Source organism: Pezoporus flaviventris, unplaced genomic scaffold (genome assembly GCF_033815535.1).
Source record: "Pezoporus flaviventris isolate CSIRO_AGI_PZ_B2104156 unplaced genomic scaffold, CSIRO_AGI_Pfla_v1 ptg000007l, whole genome shotgun sequence".
Classification (NCBI taxonomy): domain Eukaryota; kingdom Metazoa; phylum Chordata; class Aves; order Psittaciformes; family Psittacidae; genus Pezoporus; species Pezoporus flaviventris.
In genome coordinates, this window is record NW_026892555.1 from 20,222,180 (window position 1) to 20,241,921 (window position 19,742).

Genomic DNA, 19,742 nt, shown 5'->3' on the forward strand with positions numbered 1-19,742 from the left:
CCCTTTGCCCGTAATTGTACTACACAGACTTTTAGACAAGGAGATGCACCAAGATGCATCCTAATTTTGTTTGCTCTTACAGAGCTTCTGCATGTGTTACAAGAGATTTCTCTGCTTTCTCATTAAATGAAATGTTTTCACTCATTTTTTGGTATAGAAGTTAGATACAGTTTAAAACAAAACAGAAAACCTGACCAATCATTTTAAGCCATTTTGAATGCCAGTGCTCTACTGTCCAGTTTGGAAGCATATTTTTAGAATTCATTGCCTAGGGGCACAATCAGTGAAGAACTTTTGAATTAAATTATTTCTTAGTTTATCTTCTGAAATGTAATTAATTTTACTGCTTTTTCATGAAACTTGTGGAAAGTTAGCAGCGTGTTGCAAGGATAATTTAATAAAGATTTTCAATAGTGGTAATTGAGCCTTTTTAGTATGTGTAATTTTTTCTCTTGGAAAAGTTTTAGAGCACTGACATCATACAGGCACAAATGTGCAGTTGTCAGTTAACATTTATTGCTTGTTTTCCTCACAGGAGCTAGCAGTGTTCCAGCATTTTTTTCTGAAGACGACTCTCAGTCTAATGATTCCAGCGACTCCGATAGCAGCAGCAGTCAGAGTGATGACATAGAACAGGAGACCTTCATGCTTGATGAGCCTCTGGAACGAACCACAAATAGCTCACATGCCAGTGGTGCTGCCCAGGCTCCCCGTTCCATGCAGTGGGCTGTACGTAATACCCAAAACCAGAGAACTACTAGCACTGCTCCTTCTAGTACGTCAGCCCCAGCAGGCAAGTCTGAATAAAATGCATGTCGGTTGTCTCTGGCCTTGCCCCCTCCTCTGTGTTCATTTGTTCTCATAAGGATGAAGTCTTTTTGTTATAGAAGGACAGTGCTGACCTATCTTGACTGTTCCAGTTCTGGTTTTGAATGTAAAAAAAGGAATTATCTGTTGTAGTTCTCAAGATATGAGTATGCTTACTGTAGCCAGTAATTTTGTGCTAGTTACAGTTGTGATGTCAGTAATATTTACCAGTTTATTTCTAGAAATGTTCATGATAAAAGTCAATACAGAAAATATGTAACAAAGGGTAGATGAATTCATTAATGTCATACCTTCTTTTCTGTTTAGCAAGTTCAGCGGGCTTGATTTACATTGATCCATCAAACCTGCGTCGAAGTGGTACCATCAGTACGAGTGCTGCAGCAGCAGCTGCAGCCCTTGAAGCCAGTAATGCAAGCAGCTATTTAACATCTGCAAGCAGCTTAGCAAGAGCATACAGTATTGTGATACGGCAGATATCTGACCTGATGGGTCTGATTCCCAAGTACAATCATTTAGTGTACTCCCAGATCCCAGCTGCAGTGAAGCTGACTTACCAAGATGCAGTTAACTTGCAGGTAAGAACATCCAGATCTCTGCAGAGAAACAATTCCACTACAGCTGACTTTATTCTTTTTTTTTTTTTTTTTTTTTTTGTAAAATCATAGAGTTGTTGAGCGTGACCTCTGAAGATAGTCTAGTCTAAATTCCCTGCAGGGTCAACAGAAGGCTGCTCAGGAGCTATGTTCAGTTAGGTTTTGAATACCTCCCAGGATGGAGACTCCACAAGTGCTCTGAGCAGCCTGTTGTTTGACAACTCTTAGAGTAAAAGTTTTTTGCTAAAGTTTAAATGGACATTTCAGGTATTTAAGTTTGTGCTTATTGCCTCTTGTCCATTCACTGGGAAGAGGTTGTCTCTGTATACTTTATGCCTTTTTATGAGCTATTTACACACACTGGTAAGATCCTTCTGAGTTTATTTCTTGAGTCTAAACTATCCCAGCTCTATCAGCCTCTCTATTTTACTTCTCTAATATATTACCTCTATATTACTACCTCTCTGTTATATGAGAGGTAGTGTATGCTGCAGTAGCTGTAGTTACTAATTCCATTAAATTGTTCATATTTCTTATACATACTTTTTTTCTTAGCTTAGTCTGACTGGTATCTGAGTGATAATAAAGTCAGGATTGACTGTTCTGGAGATACTGGTGATCTGTACTTGAAAACCTTCACCCTATTCTTTTTAATATGAATTGTTGAGTTTATAAAAGAAGAAAGTTAGTAAGGACCAAATAATTAAATGAGATAAAAGATTTGTACAGATAAATGTCTGTTTGCTGTCCCTGATGTTGGATAAAAAAAAAAACAAACAAAAAACAGGTCAATGCAGTTAGACTCTGGAGCCTGCTTTTCTCCCTATATTGGGAACAGGTGAAGAAAGACTGGACCAGGAGAGGTCTGTATGCAGACATAGTTCTCTGTGCAGGTTTTAACTTTGTTGTCTTTACTGAGTAAGTTGCGAGGGGTGAAGAATGGTGAAAGATCTGGCTAGTGAATGCTATAGCGGGATGAGGGATGTTAAAGCTACTAGAAAGTCAGCAATTGGACCAAAATCCCCAAGATGTGCACACCTGGAAGATGCTTGGTGGTCATAAGTTGAGGAGGAGATGTCCGAAGGAGAGAGAGGGGTGGTGAGAAAGCTTTACAGACACCAAGGAATAAAGTATTGAGAGCTGCATACCACTACAGTAAATCAGCAGTTGCAGTAGAGCTTTCTGAAACTGTTCTTTGGTCATTCTTGAAATGTGATTTTACACCCTCTTTGGAAGGAATCAGGTGTAACTATAAAAGCCATGGTGGAGGCTTATGTTGAGATTGCATTCTCGTCATCTAGTTCTCTTTGCAAAACTCATTACATCTCATTTTCTATAGAATTACGTAGAAGAAAAGCTTATTCCTACTTGGAATTGGATGGTTAGTATCATGGACTCTACTGAAGCTCAGCTGCGTTATGGTTCTGCATTAGCATCTGCTGGTGATCCTGGCCATCCAAATCATCCTCTCCATGCTTCTCAGAATTCAGCCAGAAGGGAAAGAATGACAGCCCGTGAGGAAGCCAGTTTAAGAACACTTGAGGGAAGAAGGTATGAAAATAGCTTGATTATGTGATATGATTTAGCAGTCTTGGAGTCAAATCTAATCTTCTTGTTTGCTGACATTTTGTAATGCAGCAGTTTACTTACTGTTTTAAGTTGGCTTCCTATGTTGTTCATACTATTTCATTTATTTTTATGTGTTACATTCACCTTGAGTATTAATTATTTGTAATATGCAGCACCTGAGCTGCTTATAGTAAAGCATGGAATATGGTTGTTACCACACTGAGTTTCTGTTTTTTAGTTTTCACATCCATCTTTCAGAAATAAATACTAATAGGTAAAGGCTGCATTCTGCTGTGATGCCTGATCTCTCTGTATTCCATCCTTTTCTTTCACTAGACGAGCTACTTTACTCAGTGCCCGTCAGGGAATGATGTCAGCACGTGGTGACTTCCTGAACTACGCACTGTCTCTGATGCGTTCTCACAATGATGAGCACTCAGATGTTCTTCCTGTTCTGGATGTCTGTTCATTAAAGCACGTTGCGTATGTTTTTCAAGCCCTTATTTACTGGATTAAAGCAATGAATCAACAGACAACATTGGATACTCCTCAGCTGGAACGGAAAAGGTACTGAGCCTGACTCACAGAAACAAACACTTTTGCACAAGTGGTGTATGCCCTTTTGTTTTAGTCATTTGTGTTGCTCAGCAACTCAAATATATACTTACATCTGCGTCTCTGCCTGTATATGTAGTAACATGCGTAATATAAAAAATACATATATAATGGTGTATAATGTATGTTTGATAAGCTTGCTGCAGTATCCTGTTCAAATCTTTTTACGCTGATTGCTAAAAAATTTCTTTCTTGCTGCTGAAACTTTAATTTGATTTTAAGCTCCATGGCAGTTCCTCTAAAAGATGTACGCAGGGCAATTTTTCATCTGAAAAGTGCAGTCTGCTGTTAACGTTTAACATGATGACAAACTTATTTGGAGTTCTCTCAAACATGTTAAGAACAATGTGGAAAAAAATAAAAAAGTTCAGTATGATGGGCTTAGCTGTTTTCTGTTTGGTTTTGGATATTTGAGACTTACTTGGTAGGAAAATCAAAGAGCTGAAAATGTCCTTAAGTTGAAAATCTCTAAATCCCTGCTACTTCAACTCTAGCATTTTACAGGATGCATTTATTACTTTTTAATATATTGCAAGATTTTAATTTTCTTTTTTTTTAGAAATGTTGTTTGATTTTGAAATGTCAGTTAATGGTCATAGAATTATCTGTGTGTTGGTAGTCTGCGCTATCTGTTCCCATTTCTTACTAAGTTTTGAGGTAACATACCTGAATAGTCATAGTCAACGGTTAAATAAATGCACATCTTTGCCCCTTCCTGCCCTGAATTGTCAGTATCACAGGTTAAACATAACTTTTCCTTTTCTCTATAAATTTAGTAACTGTAAAATAAGAGGTATTGATACTTTAAATATATATTGGGCTGCTGCTTTAGTTCCAGTGTCATGTTCAATATATCTTTGCTTGTATATAATATTATTGTATATAATGTAAGGCTTATTATGATCTCAAAATGCATACCAGAGGATGCTGATGTTAACAGTAGTTTCCTTACAAGTAGGGGTGATTTAAAACAATAAATGAGATTTTGTACTGGCTGACTTGAATAGTTAGAGCTGTGGCTTTAAGCCTTTTCCAGGCAATAAGATACTCCTGGAATCTGCTTGTCCCTCCAGAATTCACATATTGAAATCTGGCAAATAACTGTTCATCAAAGAATTGCAAAATTCACACAAAATGCTTATAAAGCTATGAAGGCACAGACCTTTTCAATTAAAGATCAGTGGTTCAAATTCAAACAGTTGCGTCTGCTAGATAACGTTTTAGTAGCCTGTATGAAATGAGATCTTACTGGTCATCATCTAGTTTCGGAATATATTTCACAATGCACAAACTGCCAGAAATGAATGCAAGTCAAAGTTCTTGATCCTTGTTTTCTTAATACAGTGAAATCCATTTCTTTAATATGCAGCTTGCAGGCTTAACTTTCTGAAGTGTGATCAGTGACATTTTTGTAAGACTGGGCATATTTATTCTACACCAGTAAATTTTAGACTAGTACTCACTTGTATTTCTTACACTAATGTAGGGTTCCTAGGTTTTATATATAGACGAGTCCTTAAAAACAAGCATACCAATCACTGTCTGAAGCTGCAGCTTTTTAGATCAAACTTAGTAGGTGGCTAAATGGGTAGGAGAGTAACTGTGTGAGTAAAGTAGTGAGTACGTAATGAGAAGTACTCTACAGTACTTTGATTTTAGAGTGCGTTCATTCTTATTTTGTATATCTCTCAAGCACACTTACAGATTATACTCTTGCTTTTACTGATTGCTACAGCTGTGTCTTGCCTAATGTTTTCTTCAAAGGATTGACTATTCTTTCTTTTTTTTAAGAACTCGGGAACTTTTGGAACTGGGTCTTGACAATGAAGATTCAGAACATGAAAATGATGATGACACCAATCAAAGTGAGTGTACAGATACACTTCTGTAGTATGCAAAAATACCACTTATGCTTTCTTAGCTTTTTTTCCCCTTTAGCTAGCTGAGAATTTGAATAAGTTTTGCTACTTGTATGTTACACTGAAGTTGTTTTTTTTGAAAGGTTTCCTTACCATAATTCCTTGCCAAATTTGTTCTGCCATTGCCTATTCTCATTTCTGGGCCTTCTTTTTGTCATCTCTTACTTATTCTATACTATGACAGGATTTAAAATTTGGTTTGGAGTTAAACTGATTTTTTTGATCTGATGAAACTGCTGCTGAAAATGGTGGAATATGTGCTCTGTACCGAGTATATATAGATTAGGAGTACGTGTTCAGTAAAATTAGTTACGGTAAAAAAGAAAAAAAGTCATAACTGCATCTTAATAAAAATACGGGATTTGTGGAAGCATCCTGTAGAAGTATTAAAGTTCCTCCAGTCAGGTAGCTGAGAGGGAAGCGTATTAACATTTTGGTATTTTAAATTCTTTGCTTCTATAACTGTTAAAATTGCATTGAAATCTTCTCTGATATTTAGGTGCTACACTCAACGACAAAGATGATGACTCCCTTCCAGCAGAGACTGGCCAAAACCATCCATTTTTCAGACGATCAGACTCTATGACGTTCCTTGGCTGCATTCCACCCAATCCTTTTGAGGTTCCTCTGGCAGAAGCCATCCCACTGGCAGACCAGCCTCATCTATTACAGGTGACATCAGAGATGATGTTCTGGAAGAAAACTGCATTTTGCTTTTTCACTTCTAACTGAAGTATATTATTTACCCAGAATGCTTCTGTTAATTTTCAGCCAAATGCTCGCAAAGAAGATCTGTTTGGCCGACCAAGTCAGGGTCTGTATTCATCTTCTGCCAACAGTGGGAAATGCTTAATGGAAGTCACAGTGGATAGAAACTGCCTTGAGGTAGATTTAAAGTTTTTATTACTTTAACAATTGAAGCTACTACCTTCATTCCTTAAAAAGACACTTCAGTATTTTCAGGGAGAATTTTAAGTGGCTTTCAGAATAATTTCAAATTACGTAAGTGTGAAAGTACGTGTGAAAACTTGGACCTTTTATTGAAAGTGTGGGTTTGGATTTTTTTTTTTTAATGTAGGAACTTTTATGATTACTGATTTATAGCAGATTTCAAGAATTATTTTCAAAGGCTGCAGTACGGTCCCAAGTTAATTTTGAAATGCCAATTATATCATTATTTATGATAAAAAGACTTTAATATTCCTATATCCCAGTAAATTGACTTGGCTACAGACCAAGCATTAAATGGCAAGCATGAAGTGGGAAAATGTGTGGTTTTGTAGTTGAAATGATTGAGGTTATTGTGTTTAACAGGTCCATTACATTGCTCATACTTGTGAGGCTTAAAAATTACATGTATCCTGAAAAAGCCTTATAGACTACTTTGAAAGTGCAATTAAATTTTACTTCTCCTCTTTAGGTTCTTCCAACTAAAATGTCTTATGCAGCCAACTTAAAAAATGTTATGAGCATGCAAAATCGGCAAAAGAAGGAAGGGGAGGAACAAAACGTGCCTACAGAAGAATCTGAGAGTTCAAAGCCAGGGCCTTCAGCTCATGATCTTGCAGCACAACTGAAAAGCAGCTTGTTGGCAGAGATAGGATTGACAGAAAGTGAAGGGCCACCTCTCACATCTTTCAGGTAGTTCGAGTTAAAAGTCACTCTGTGAAATATTACTGAGCTGACAAAAGAATATTTGGGACTCTGAAAAGTCTTCTAAACTTTAAATGGGCAGCTTTAGTTTGAATTTGTAGTTTGATAGTTTTAAAATGAACAGTCAAACAGTCTTCAAGGAAGTCTGGGCAAACTATAGTAAAAGTCCTTTACTACCTGGCTTCCTGCTACAGACCTACTATGGTGTCCTGGGTAGCTAAGTTTAAAAACTGGAATTGTCAGCTTGCCATGTTTGCAGGGTGATGCTGCCCACCCTTCTTGCAGTGAGGGGCTGACCTGCCCACACTTTGAATTGCAGCTCTTTTAAAAAAAAATACTGAGGTTTTGATTGAAGGGGGACCAATAACAGTAAATTCCGTGGAGCAGTGAAGTTACATGCTTTGAGAGTAATTTCTCCTTGGAAGGAAGATGTGTGTTTCAGCTGAAACTAAACCATTTCATATGCTTTTGTCCACAAACTTACTGTACTGTGGTGGTGTTTATCAGAAGAGCTTATTTGAAGGCAGAGGATGAGAAAAAGATGAAGTACACAAACTGTGTCTGAAATTTCAGCTGATTTTCTTCTCTGTTGTTTATTCCTGCCTTCTATCAGGCCACAGTGTAGCTTCATGGGCATGGTTATATCTCATGACATGTTGCTGGGACGTTGGCGCCTTTCCTTAGAATTGTTTGGTAGAGTATTCATGGAAGATGTTGGAGCAGAGCCTGGATCGGTACGTGTTTCCCAGTGTAAGGGCAGTTCCTCTTCAAATTAAATTGTGCACCTCCCTCATTCTGATTTTGTTTTTTGTTTTTTAAGATCCTGACTGAATTAGGTGGCTTTGAAGTAAAGGAATCAAAGTTCCGTAGAGAGATGGAAAAGCTTAGAAACCAGCAATCCAGGGATTTAACATTGGAGGTAAAAAATGTTAGTTTATCTTCTGAATTGTTTTCATTAATTGAATTATTGCACACAGGATAACTTGCTAATATAACTTGCTAGGAGAAATTGTATTTCAGAATCTGCAAGAAGGTGTCTTAAACTTTACTTTGTGAGCTGTAGTTTCTCACAGTCTAATTGGTGTTTTCTCAGTCTATGCACAAGTGTCCAGAAACTTCTTGTGAAGTTGAAACTTTTTTTGTGTTTTTATTAGGTTGATCGAGACAGAGATCTTCTAATTCAGCAGACCATGAGGCAGCTCAACAATCATTTTGGTCGCAGGTGTGCTACTACTCCGATGGCTGTACACAGAGTAAAAGTTACTTTTAAGGATGAGCCTGGAGAAGGCAGTGGTGTAGCACGAAGCTTTTACACTGCTATTGCACAAGCTTTTCTGTCAAACGAGAAACTGCCAAATCTAGATTGCATTCAGAATGCCAACAAAGGTACCCATACAAGTAAGTGATGCATAGCAGTTAATCTACAGATAACATTCATAAAAGCCTTGGATTTTTTTTTTACACTGAAGTACTTGGCATTGTCTCAGAGCTTAGTTACCAGAGGAACTGTGAAAATTGTGCATGTTACTTCTCTGGGGCAAGGAAATGGCATTCTTTCTGCTTCTAGAAACAGGAAGCTCTTGTTTTTCTAGAAACAAAAGTCTGCTTTACATACTTTCAGTTCTTTTGAGCATCTTCCTCTCCAGTAGGTAATAATTGTCAAGATTTTAGCTAGTAAGAGGTTACACATTTTAATATAACTGCTCCATCTGGCTTGTCATGAATACATTTTAATGTTTTTGAAAGTATATATAACTCTTGAAGTACTTCAGCATTTGTAAGTTGGTACAGACACTTCAGGTTCCTTTCTTAAGTTTGACTGAACCCCAGTCACTACTTTTGAGTGAAGTGGTCTGTCTCATTTACGTCTTTCAAGCTATCTTCTGAAGCCGTGTCCTCCTTACACTGAAACTTAAGTAGGAGAAAGAAATATAAAGGTGTTTATGAGCTTATGAGGCTTTTTCCCCTTCAGGTCTGATGCAGAGATTGCGAAATAGGGGAGAGAGAGATCGGGAAAGGGAGCGGGAGAGAGAAATGCGGAGAAGTAGTGGCTTACGAGCTGGTTCTCGGAGAGATAGGGATAGGTAAGTGATATATATTTTCAATTTGTTGGAGATACTTTGTCAAACAGAATTATTGCCTTGGTCATCTTCAGGAAAGATACCTTTACTTCCTCAAATTAAAGGTGTCCGGCTTTTTTTACTTTCAGGAGCAATTTTCAGGGTAATTTTTTTTTCCAATCCAATATATACTTCAGTTCTTTAAAGAATAATAATGCTTACTTTAGCATTGATAGATTATGTCTCAACTATTTGCCATCCATCTGTCCTGCTTAAAACAATAATAAAAAATTGTGTACTAGAATAAAATTGTGAGGTGGTTCATAAACATTTTCATTGCTGGCATGTCTGACTGCTGTATCCAGAATACTAGTAGAACTAAAAATCTCTGGTTCATTTGATTATGTGCTTCTGAATCATTCTCTCCAAGCAGTTGTGAGCAACACTACTATTCCGGCATAAAAGCTAATGCTTTTTTGCATCTGTGTGCAAATGATACTGTTCTAGATTTTTGTGTATTTCCTCTGAAATAAGTACAGAGTGCTCTAATTTTCTTAAGGGACTTTAGAAGACAACTTTCCATTGACACACGGCCTTTTAGACCAGCATCAGAGGGAAATCCTAGCGATGACCCTGACCCTCTTCCAGCACACAGACAAGCCCTTGGAGAAAGGCTCTACCCTCGAGTGCAAGCAATGCAACCAGTAAGACTTAACAGTTTCATACACTTGATTATACGTTGCTCTTGTCCTTTTTAAATTAAAAATTAATTTTCTTGTCCATTATTGTTTAACATAAATTATTAGAACAAGTAGGACTGTTCCTATATTATTTGGCATTTTCTTAAGATTTTGTTTCTGTAATTTATTATTTAGCTTAGGAAGTGTCTTGCAGTAAATTCTATATTAAAAATACTAAAACTTTCATAAAACTATATTTGAAAATGAGCGAACTGGAGGAGAATACCAAGTCATATAATTCCTTATCCCCAGGCATTTGCAAGTAAAATCACAGGAATGTTGCTGGAACTGTCCCCTGCTCAGCTGCTTCTGTTACTAGCTAGTGAAGATTCACTTAGAGCAAGAGTTGATGAAGCTATGGAACTCATTATTGCACATGGCAGGTAAAGTATCAAGGATTTAGGTAAGAAATGAGAACAGATTTTGTGACCAAAACACTTTGACTATGCTACAGCTAACTCTGATACATACAACTTATTCCTTGCTTTGTTGTATGTATTTTTCTTTGGATTAGAGACTTGTTGACTTTGGTTTAATCTAATCTGTCTCGTTTCAGAATATCCCAGTTCCTTACTGTGAAATTAAATCTGCCTTTATCTTTTTTTCCCTTGTCAAGGGAGAATGGTGCTGACAGTATATTGGATCTTGGATTGCTAGACTCTTCAGATAAAGTGCAGGTAATTAATTGTTGCACAAATTAAACTTACTTAAGCTCCAATTATATCAGTTAATTTTAAAAACTTAAGCAACTGTACCTCTCCTTTATCATGCAAGACAAGAGGTATAAAATGTTACCATTAGGAAATATAATGGAAATTCTTAAGCAGTGAACTTGAACCTTTGGGTCTAGCAGCAAATAGCTTCTTGATGTGTGTCAGTAACTAGAATTAAGTATGTTAATTGCTATTCTGACTTTCAAAACAGGAAAACAGAAAGCGACATGGTTCCAGCCGCAGTGTTGTAGATATGGAATTAGATGATACAGATGATGGGGATGACAATGCACCACTTTTCTACCAACCTGGAAAACGAGGTTTTTATACACCAAGACCTGGTAAAAACACAGAAGCAAGGCTGAATTGTTTCAGAAACATTGGCAGGTATGCTACTAGTAACTAGTGCAGTCTGAAACATGTAAAAGATGAATATACAAAATACCACGGAGAGTACCAATGATACTAGCTGCAAAAGTTTTATTACTTTTATGCTTTGTATTTCTCACTTGGAGCTAAATAGTGGGGAATTTGCACTGTGTGAAAACAGTGTGAAGTTTCTTTTCCTGTTATATTTTTATCTTTTTTTAACAATGTGGAAGTTTTATATTGAAGGAAATACTCTTTTGAAATCATATATGTCTATAATTTTCTTTTTGGGATAGACAGGGCTGGAAAGCTACCTGCAGCTTGATTCTTAGAATATTTTGACTTTCCTAATGTGAGTTTGCTGAATGATCTCCAGTGTAATTTCTCTTGTGCTGAATCAAAACCCATATGCATGTTTTCAGAATCCTAGGATTGTGCTTGTTGCAGAATGAGCTGTGTCCCATCACGTTAAATAGACACGTAATCAAAGTTCTTCTCGGCAGAAAGGTAAATTGACACAGAAATTTTAATTTTCTTCAATTAATGAAACTTAATCTTGAAAAACTGTTTTATTTTCTTTTGTGCATGCATTGAGTAGCAGAGTTGATACTGGAACTGTAAGGCTGCCTTTAAATTTAATTTGAAGAATATTAGTTTTATCATTTCCTAGAGTTTGAACTGAGTGCGTGTACCAGGTGTCAGGTATTTGACCAAGATGTAATGATTTATAGTAGGCTAGCCTGTTACTGTCTTCAGAAACAGCTTACTGTCTCCTCTTTTTCTCTGCCTGAGACTGAAGACTTGAAGATGTAGTGTTCAACAGTACTAGGCAACAGCATGTCAGCTTTCTAAAAGGCATTTTCCTCAGTATTTGAGAGAACTCCTTGAATTTGTCATTTTGTCTCAGGTGTAGATATAACTTAATTCGGAGAATAATTACCTAAACTTTTGGCAAAAAATGCTTCCACACGCCAGAAATCCATATTATATATTGCATTTTTCATGCATTAGTCGGTAGCATTGTGAGTTCTGTGTGATGCAACGAACTTAAACCAAGGTTTGTTACTGTTGTTTTTTCTTTAAAAACTGTTGGTCACATAATCGGTTATCCAAGATACATACAATCTTTGATGAAAAAGGCTTAATGGCAGAAAGATATGCCTCCAAGAATCCCCTGATATCTTCCAAGAAATATTCCCTTCTAATTATATTCTTCAGCTTTTTCTTCCGTTTGCATTCCTTTCAGTTAAATGTCGGATACATTAAAGAGTATTTTAGGTTTAGTTTAGTTTGTAGATGACTTCTCTCCAGGCTGATAAAGAACAAAGAAGCAACGAACTACGTAAACAAGAATTAGACATTGGTATTTTAATTGTTGGAAACTGTGGTATACATTTCAGCCATTGGTCACTTAAATGTGTATACATATCAGCAATATGTATGTGTTTTAAGTGGAGGGGAACTTTCAGCATTTTGTAGCAGCAATGCAAATTGTTTCCAGTTTCAGTCAGCCTCCATCATATTTCTGTTATCTAGGTAATATGTAGAAGAATTTGTTTAAAAAAAACCCTGTAAATTTTCCTTATAGCCTCTATGCCCTTAACGTCAGGAAAGGCCTTAGAGGTCTATCTTTACATTCTGGTAATGCACCTCAGTTGAGTGTTCCAATGTACCTTCAGAGGTGGCTGAATATATCAGTTTGACTGCCTTTACTTCCAAGTGTTTGTATGCTTTTTACATGGGTGATGCACTGCTGTATGCCAGTGCATAGATTAGGCACAGATCACATAATTTTGAGTATATTCTTGAACAACAGGAGTGCTTCAAACATTACTTTCAAACATCTATCTTTTTTTTATAGGTGAACTGGCATGACTTTGCTTTTTTTGATCCGGTTATGTATGAAAGCCTTCGGCAACTTATCCTCGCTTCGCAGAGTACAGATGCTGATGCAGTGTTTGCAGCAATGGATTTAGCCTTTGCAATAGACCTGTGTAAGGAGGAGGGTGGAGGGCAGGTAAGCACAGAAAAACCTGTATCTCTGTAGCTTCAGAACTGGACAGCTTATGCATGCGGTAGTGTTCATGTATATAACCCGTGTACTTGCCAGGTGGCAGAGATAATGTTTTACGTTTCCTAGACTCAAATACAGGGTGGTTCTTGGACACTGAAGTGTGGCTTTTCTCCTTGAAGCTGATGTAGAGCCTACCATGAAGTCTGGATAGCACAGTCAATCCTAGGGAATCTTTAAAGCTAACCTTTAATCGGAATTTTTTCTTGTTTTTAGAGGCATATTAAGTAATAAATCACTGTGCAGCTTACTGTGTCTGTTGTAATAATCTTATTTCCTTTTTTTCTTCTTTTTAAATGGTGCTTGTTACTTTGCCATAGGTTGAACTTATTTCCAATGGTGTAAATATACCAGTCACTCCTCAGAATGTATATGAATATGTCCGGAAATACGCAGAACACCGGATGTTGGTAGTAGCAGAACAACCTCTACATGTAAGTCTTCGGTGCAGTATTTTTAAAAACGGAAGAACAAAAAAATATATGAATTTTCAGTGAGATAATTCTGGTATCATTAACAACAGTATTGCTACTCAGGTTTCATTTGAAGTCTTGACAGCTTGGTTAAAAATATGTAATGTCCTAATGTTTCATAATGATACAGCTGTTTGTGCAGTACTGTGCAGACCACATACTTCTGTAGAATGAAAGGTAATTTCTTTTAAACTTGATCTCATTGGTTTAAGCTTGTATATTCATTTCTTGAGCTCAAATGGCACATACCCTCCTGGAATTTTTGCTTTGTATTTAGCAGTGACTGTTACAGTCGTCTGTCACCTTTGATTTGGTTAGCCTTATAAACAGATTAAAAAGCAATTTCAAAATACTTATATAAATCACCTTGAACTTCTGACTTGTGTCCTCATTTGAAAAGCAAAAATCAGTTATGAAACATACAGCTTTGCTTTTATTTTACTACCCTGGCAAGAGCCCTAGCAATTGACTATAAAACTGCATTAAAAATAATTTGGATTTTGAAGGAAGAACTTTTTAAATTGAAGTTATGGAACCATATATTCTTGTTAACAGTTAATGAAGGTCCAGTACGGGGAACTACTTACTGTCTGTTATATGATACTACATCTAATCTTGGTCATTTCTGAGGGCGGTGGTTTCCTGCTATACTTCTGAGATAGGCTAGCAGACTGCTTGATTACCTCTGCGAAGTTTAGCTCCACAGTTCTCACAGACAGAACATGTTGCCAGAAATAGGCTACTTGATCTCAGTGTGTGGCTGTATTCATAATTTCACTCTTGTTTATTTTAAGAGTTGAAAGCCATAATGTTTGTATTCACTTGGGAATTTCCTAAGACAAATCTATTCATACTTTCATTTTGAAAATGAAATTTCTAATCTTTTCAGGATTTTATTCATATAAAATATGTGTGTGTATAACATTTTTAAAGCAGAGTTGGCATGTGAGTATCTGTGGAAGCAAAGAAAAAGTAACATGCAGGATGCTTTTTGTAATGCTCAGTAGATTCAGTGTAGCTCAGCAAAATACCTGACTTTTTAGCATTAGAGAGTGCATTTGCTTCTGGTCAGAATATTAGTTCAAATCATTACTGCTTTCTTTTGCAACAGTAGGTGTAGGGTTTAACAGATTGGTGCAGTTCTTTGCTTCAGAATATTTGAATCTCAGATGGCAAAGGTTTGAAAGGAAAGAACAGCTAGGAGAATAAGGAATTCTGAGATAATGGGAGATTTCCCATGGAATGTTTTGGTAATGCATTTATAGTCAGTCTGAAAATGATTATGACTATAATGTGAACCTTGTGGTCTTTTACTTAAGGCAATGAGGAAGGGTCTCCTGGATGTACTTCCAAAGAATTCATTAGAAGATTTGACAGCAGAAGATTTCAGACTTCTAGTAAATGGCTGTGGTGAAGTAAATGTGCAAATGCTAATCAGCTTTACCTCTTTCAATGATGAGTCAGGTATGAAAGAACTTCCTCATTCAGAAACTGAGTTGCAGGAATAACTTAAGGCTGCCTGTTCTGTGTAAAGTTACCAGCGTCAAACTACCTCTTCAAATTTGACATCACTTAAGAAGTCACTGAAAGTCCTAATACAGTTATTATTGTTTTTACATACCTTTGAAAATATTTACCTTCAATAGGGGGGTGGGGAGAGGCTTTCCCAGCTTTCCTGTCGCTATATCTTAAATACAAGGATTGTATTATTGGTAGGCTGTCTTTCCTTCTAAAAGTTCTGAGCCAACTTCAGAACTATAAATGTGATGGATACAGTCTGATATTTCTTGCATATTTTTTAATATTTTTATAAATTATTTTATAAATATTTTATAAATTATTTTTATATTTAGCTGTTGTTAGGCTTTTTGAGAGGGAGGGGATGAGGGTTGTATTGAGGTATTTCAGAGTTAGCTTTTACATTCAGAAGTATGTGTATTAGTTTTGAAGCTACTAGTGTCTCCAGTATCTGGATTTTATGAATGAGACTTAGCTGAGATCCAACTTGCAGTACAGGTAAAACAGATTTCTTAATATTTACTGTCCAGTGCACCAGATGAATTATATATCTTCTTTTATTTCACACAGGAGAAAATGCCGAGAAGCTTTTGCAATTCAAGCGTTGGTTTTGGTCAATAGTTGAGAAGATGAGCATGACAGAAAGACAAGATCTTGTAAGTTGTCTGTTCCCAGGGGAAATGTACAGAGGAACTGGAATAACTTAGGCATCATTACTGTTTTTAACTGTGTCTACCTGTATGTGAAAAATTAAGGTTGCAAAGCAATGTAACAGGGTTTGATTAGACTCTCAGTTCTGGAAACATCAGGTGTGAATCCTAGACCTTCCTTGCAGCTGAAAGTAAGTGCAGTGTGTCCTTATCCATATTCACAGGTCTCTCACGGAAGTAGAGTCTCTGCACAGTTATTCTTAAACTGAGTAACTGTGGTTTGGCAGCTGTGCTGTGGGCAAGTGGGGTCTTGAGGTCGAGTTCTCCTCCTCGATAATCTGTGTATCCCAAAGGCAATACCTGTGTCCTCGCTGAAAGATGTCAGTAATGACACTATCTCTTTCTCAGAGCCCTTTAGGAATAGCTGATGAGAAGCATGAAAGAGTGAGATACTGTTCAGCAGGGTTCATTTTGTAAAAGTTGTCTATAAATTGTGTTCATTGTGTGCTTCCTAAAAACCTTCTACTACTTAGGGTACTCCCTTTACAGTTTGCTAAAAGGAAATAAGGACTAATCTGAAAAACAGAAAATCTAGAACACATTTGTTAAGGCATATTTGGTAGTGATTCTGCCCTGCAGGTCATTATATCACACTTCAGACAGTAAAGCAAATGTTCTCTGTTGCTGCCTTTTTGTCTGTACAACTATTACATTCTGTAGCCACTAACTTGTGAAACCTTTCTGATGCATTTTCTATTGATGGCAGTCACCATCTCCCCAGATCCACCTGGGGGCATGTGATTTACTGAAGATTTGTTGATGCAGGATCATTTTGAATGCTGCTTTTATCAGTTTTAACAGAAAAACATAAAATGAACAGTCAAAGGAAGGAAGCCACTACAAAACCATGTAGCATAACCATTGAGTTAGCTGGAATATTGAACATAGTATGACCAAACTTGCTGTGACTGTGCAGTTCTTTAACCTATCCCTATACAACATGTAGGCAATACAAATTTTAGCCTTGTACAGCAACATTTTAAATGCTGTCTTCTTTTTTCAGGTTTACTTTTGGACCTCAAGTCCATCATTGCCTGCCAGTGAGGAGGGATTCCAGCCTATGCCGTCAATTACAATAAGACCTCCAGATGACCAACATCTTCCTACAGCAAACACTTGCATTTCTCGCCTTTATGTCCCACTCTATTCCTCTAAGCAGATTTTGAAACAGAAATTGTTACTCGCCATTAAGACCAAGAATTTTGGTTTTGTGTAGAGTATAAAAAGTGTGTATTGCTGTGTAATATTACTAGCTAAGTTTTGTAGATTTTTCCATTTGTCTATAAAAGTTTATGAAAGTTAATGCTGTCATACCCCTGGTGGTACTTTAAAGATTTAAATGCAAACATTCCTGTACTAAATTTGTAACATAAAGGCCTAAGGAGCACTGGCAAGATCTGATTGCAACAGTTTGCTAGTCAGTAACTCCTTTGCCTAACCCCAGCCAAAGATGACAGCAGAACAATATAATTTACACTGTGATTTATCTTTTTGCTGAGGGAAAATATGTAAAATGTTCTGAAAATTCACTGCTGCCTTTGTGGAAAGTGTTTCAGCAAAGGTTCTTGTATAGAGGGAGTAGGGAATTTCGAAATAAAAAATTAAGTATGTTCTGTGTTTTATTTTAACTTTTTTTATTTTTAAATGGTGTTTAATTTGTGGTTGGCTGCAGTTGTGTATCATGTATATTGAACTTGTAAAAAGTTCCTGACAGCTCAGATCCCAGAGTTGGGATCGTTCACCTACGAAACCACTTTCATTGCAATTTTTGTTCTGATTGCATTGAACTCTGGCACATCAGATACCATCACTAATATTTTGCATGTAATCTGTAACCTTAGTGGCTTTTTGTTTCAGTTTGGGTTTTTTTTTCCTGTACATATGATGAGGCCAATGCACAGTATTTCATAGTTCACAATCAACATTTTTGTATCCCTGTTTCAGTGAACAGACAGTCAGGCGATTGTTCCACTACCAGTTCTAACCCAACACTTGTACTACGTTATCTTAACTATGTAAACTCAGCCTGGGCACTTTCTGGTAACTGTAAAATGTTTATAAGATCATGATTATTGAAGATACATTTTGGAAAACTTTAATGTTCGTGAGCAGCTTAACTTCTTTTGTATCTAGCCTTTTTTTAAGTATCTTGTTACAGTTTTTTAATAAAGAAATTACAGACAAAATACCAAGCCATATTGAAGAAACAATAGTTTTTATTTATTTAGCCATTTATACTTTAGCTAACTGCATACACTAAACATAGTTGTTCATTAAAAATCTGGATTTTGTAACTGAAAAATTGACCTGCAGAAGATATTCAGCCCACATTTTACAGTTAGCAGAGAATCCTGAATGAAACAGGCCAGGCAACCCCTTCTTTTCACAGAATTGGTTTGAAGGGAAAGTGGCTTGTTCTGAAAACTCTCAAGGTAATTAGGTCAGGATAAAATTCCCAAACTGCATTGTAGTGGGTTCTGCTGTATGTTCACTTTTGAAGTGGTTGGTTGCTTTTGGGGAGGGCAGTCTTTGACCATAATCTAGGACTTGTTTTCCCTAATGCTTGAGAGATTTTTGAGAGTTAGGAAGTGATTAATAAAGGAAGGAGCTACTTTTTCTGTGTCAAAACAAGTATCTGAAAGCTTAGCAGGCTGAAGTACTGAAGGTTAAGAGCTTTTGTGGTGGTGATGTTGTTCTCCCTCTTTCTTGCTTCTCCAACACCATGAGTCCATGTTTGCGATTTTTCTTCCTTTTGTTGGAAGAGCTCAATTATCGTTCTGTCAAAATCCAAGTGGAATTCACCTTTGCTGGAGCTCCACTGGGTTTTCCTTTCTGTCAGCTAGTTGAGGATGACCAGAAGTTACCCACAGTTGTGATTTTAAAAAAAAGCCTCTGTTTTCAGAGTTTATTTAGTTGCTAGAGGTATGGAGGACAGCTGACATCAGAAATTCTGATCACCAGTTGCCAAATTGATGTTGAAAATCCTGTTTTCTAAATAAGGCTGACTGGTTCAGACTTGTGTAGTTAAGTTGCGGATAACTGAGGAAACGGGTGTAGAATTATTTCTGCATGTACTAATAGCTCTTAAGTCAATTATCTTAGAAAAGAGTAGTTTCAGTGTTTGAGGATTGGATTCTAGTCGGGATTTCCTGTTGTGACCTCCAGTGTATCTTAAGTTCAAAACTGTATTGGATTTTACTGTGCTAATATCAGCTAAAAATGAAAAGCAGTACAGCTACACAAGTTTAGCTGTAGGTGTATTAGTATAGAGAAAATTTATGCTGGCATGGCTGTTCTCATATACTAAGGAGGATAGTTACAAGGGTACAAAGCAACATATGCCTGGATTTCTAACTGGTGTCATTATTTCCATTACCAAAAATGCCTCTAACTGAAATGTGTAAAGTAAGTAGATGGCAACAAGACAAACTGTTTAGAATAGGCATCAAATCTACAGTCTGTAAAATAAAGCTCCCTCCCTCACAAAGCTTTGTGAGACTCGATGTATTAAAAAGTATCCAAGGCCCTTGGATGAAAGGCCATATATAAATGTAAAGTACTATGCGTGTGTGTATATATATATATATGTATTGTGTGTATATGTATATAAGTGTATGTGTATGTATAACATATAAATATATGTTATATGTATATATATTTGTATATAGGTTAAACATTTTTTAAAGTCCTGTAATGTATAGCTAGACAGAAATTATACCGATAACTCAGTAGCTCACCATATATACACACACAAGGCATTCTGATAAGAGGGACTCTAGAATGATTTATGCTGTCATGATTGACTTGAAATGTGTATGTAGCTTTATAAATAGCTTTTTTCCTCTGTATGGTATATTTAAACTATATCAAGATTTTAATAAGAAAAATGTTTATTAAAATCATACACCTCA

At 36.6% G+C, this 19,742-nt stretch overlaps 1 protein-coding gene across 1 annotated transcript in view; it reads left to right on the forward strand.

Annotated features, from left to right (window-relative positions):
- UBR5 (ubiquitin protein ligase E3 component n-recognin 5) overlaps nt 1-19,742 on the forward strand; it is an 86,628-nt gene extending 66,886 nt beyond the window's left edge. The window contains exons 38-59 of the mRNA XM_061447993.1: nt 536-797; nt 1,139-1,403; nt 2,761-2,972; nt 3,327-3,557; nt 5,397-5,470; nt 6,024-6,196; nt 6,296-6,409; nt 6,945-7,165; nt 7,791-7,911; nt 7,998-8,096; nt 8,332-8,575; nt 9,150-9,261; nt 9,797-9,941; nt 10,230-10,360; nt 10,594-10,654; nt 10,902-11,077; nt 11,482-11,566; nt 12,921-13,076; nt 13,451-13,564; nt 14,923-15,067; nt 15,692-15,777; nt 16,835-19,742. Of these exons, the coding sequence (XP_061303977.1) occupies nt 536-797; nt 1,139-1,403; nt 2,761-2,972; nt 3,327-3,557; nt 5,397-5,470; nt 6,024-6,196; nt 6,296-6,409; nt 6,945-7,165; nt 7,791-7,911; nt 7,998-8,096; nt 8,332-8,575; nt 9,150-9,261; nt 9,797-9,941; nt 10,230-10,360; nt 10,594-10,654; nt 10,902-11,077; nt 11,482-11,566; nt 12,921-13,076; nt 13,451-13,564; nt 14,923-15,067; nt 15,692-15,777; nt 16,835-17,047 (3,440 nt within the window). The 3' untranslated portion in view covers nt 17,048-19,742. The remainder of the gene's footprint in view (nt 1-535; nt 798-1,138; nt 1,404-2,760; nt 2,973-3,326; nt 3,558-5,396; nt 5,471-6,023; nt 6,197-6,295; nt 6,410-6,944; nt 7,166-7,790; nt 7,912-7,997; nt 8,097-8,331; nt 8,576-9,149; nt 9,262-9,796; nt 9,942-10,229; nt 10,361-10,593; nt 10,655-10,901; nt 11,078-11,481; nt 11,567-12,920; nt 13,077-13,450; nt 13,565-14,922; nt 15,068-15,691; nt 15,778-16,834) is intronic.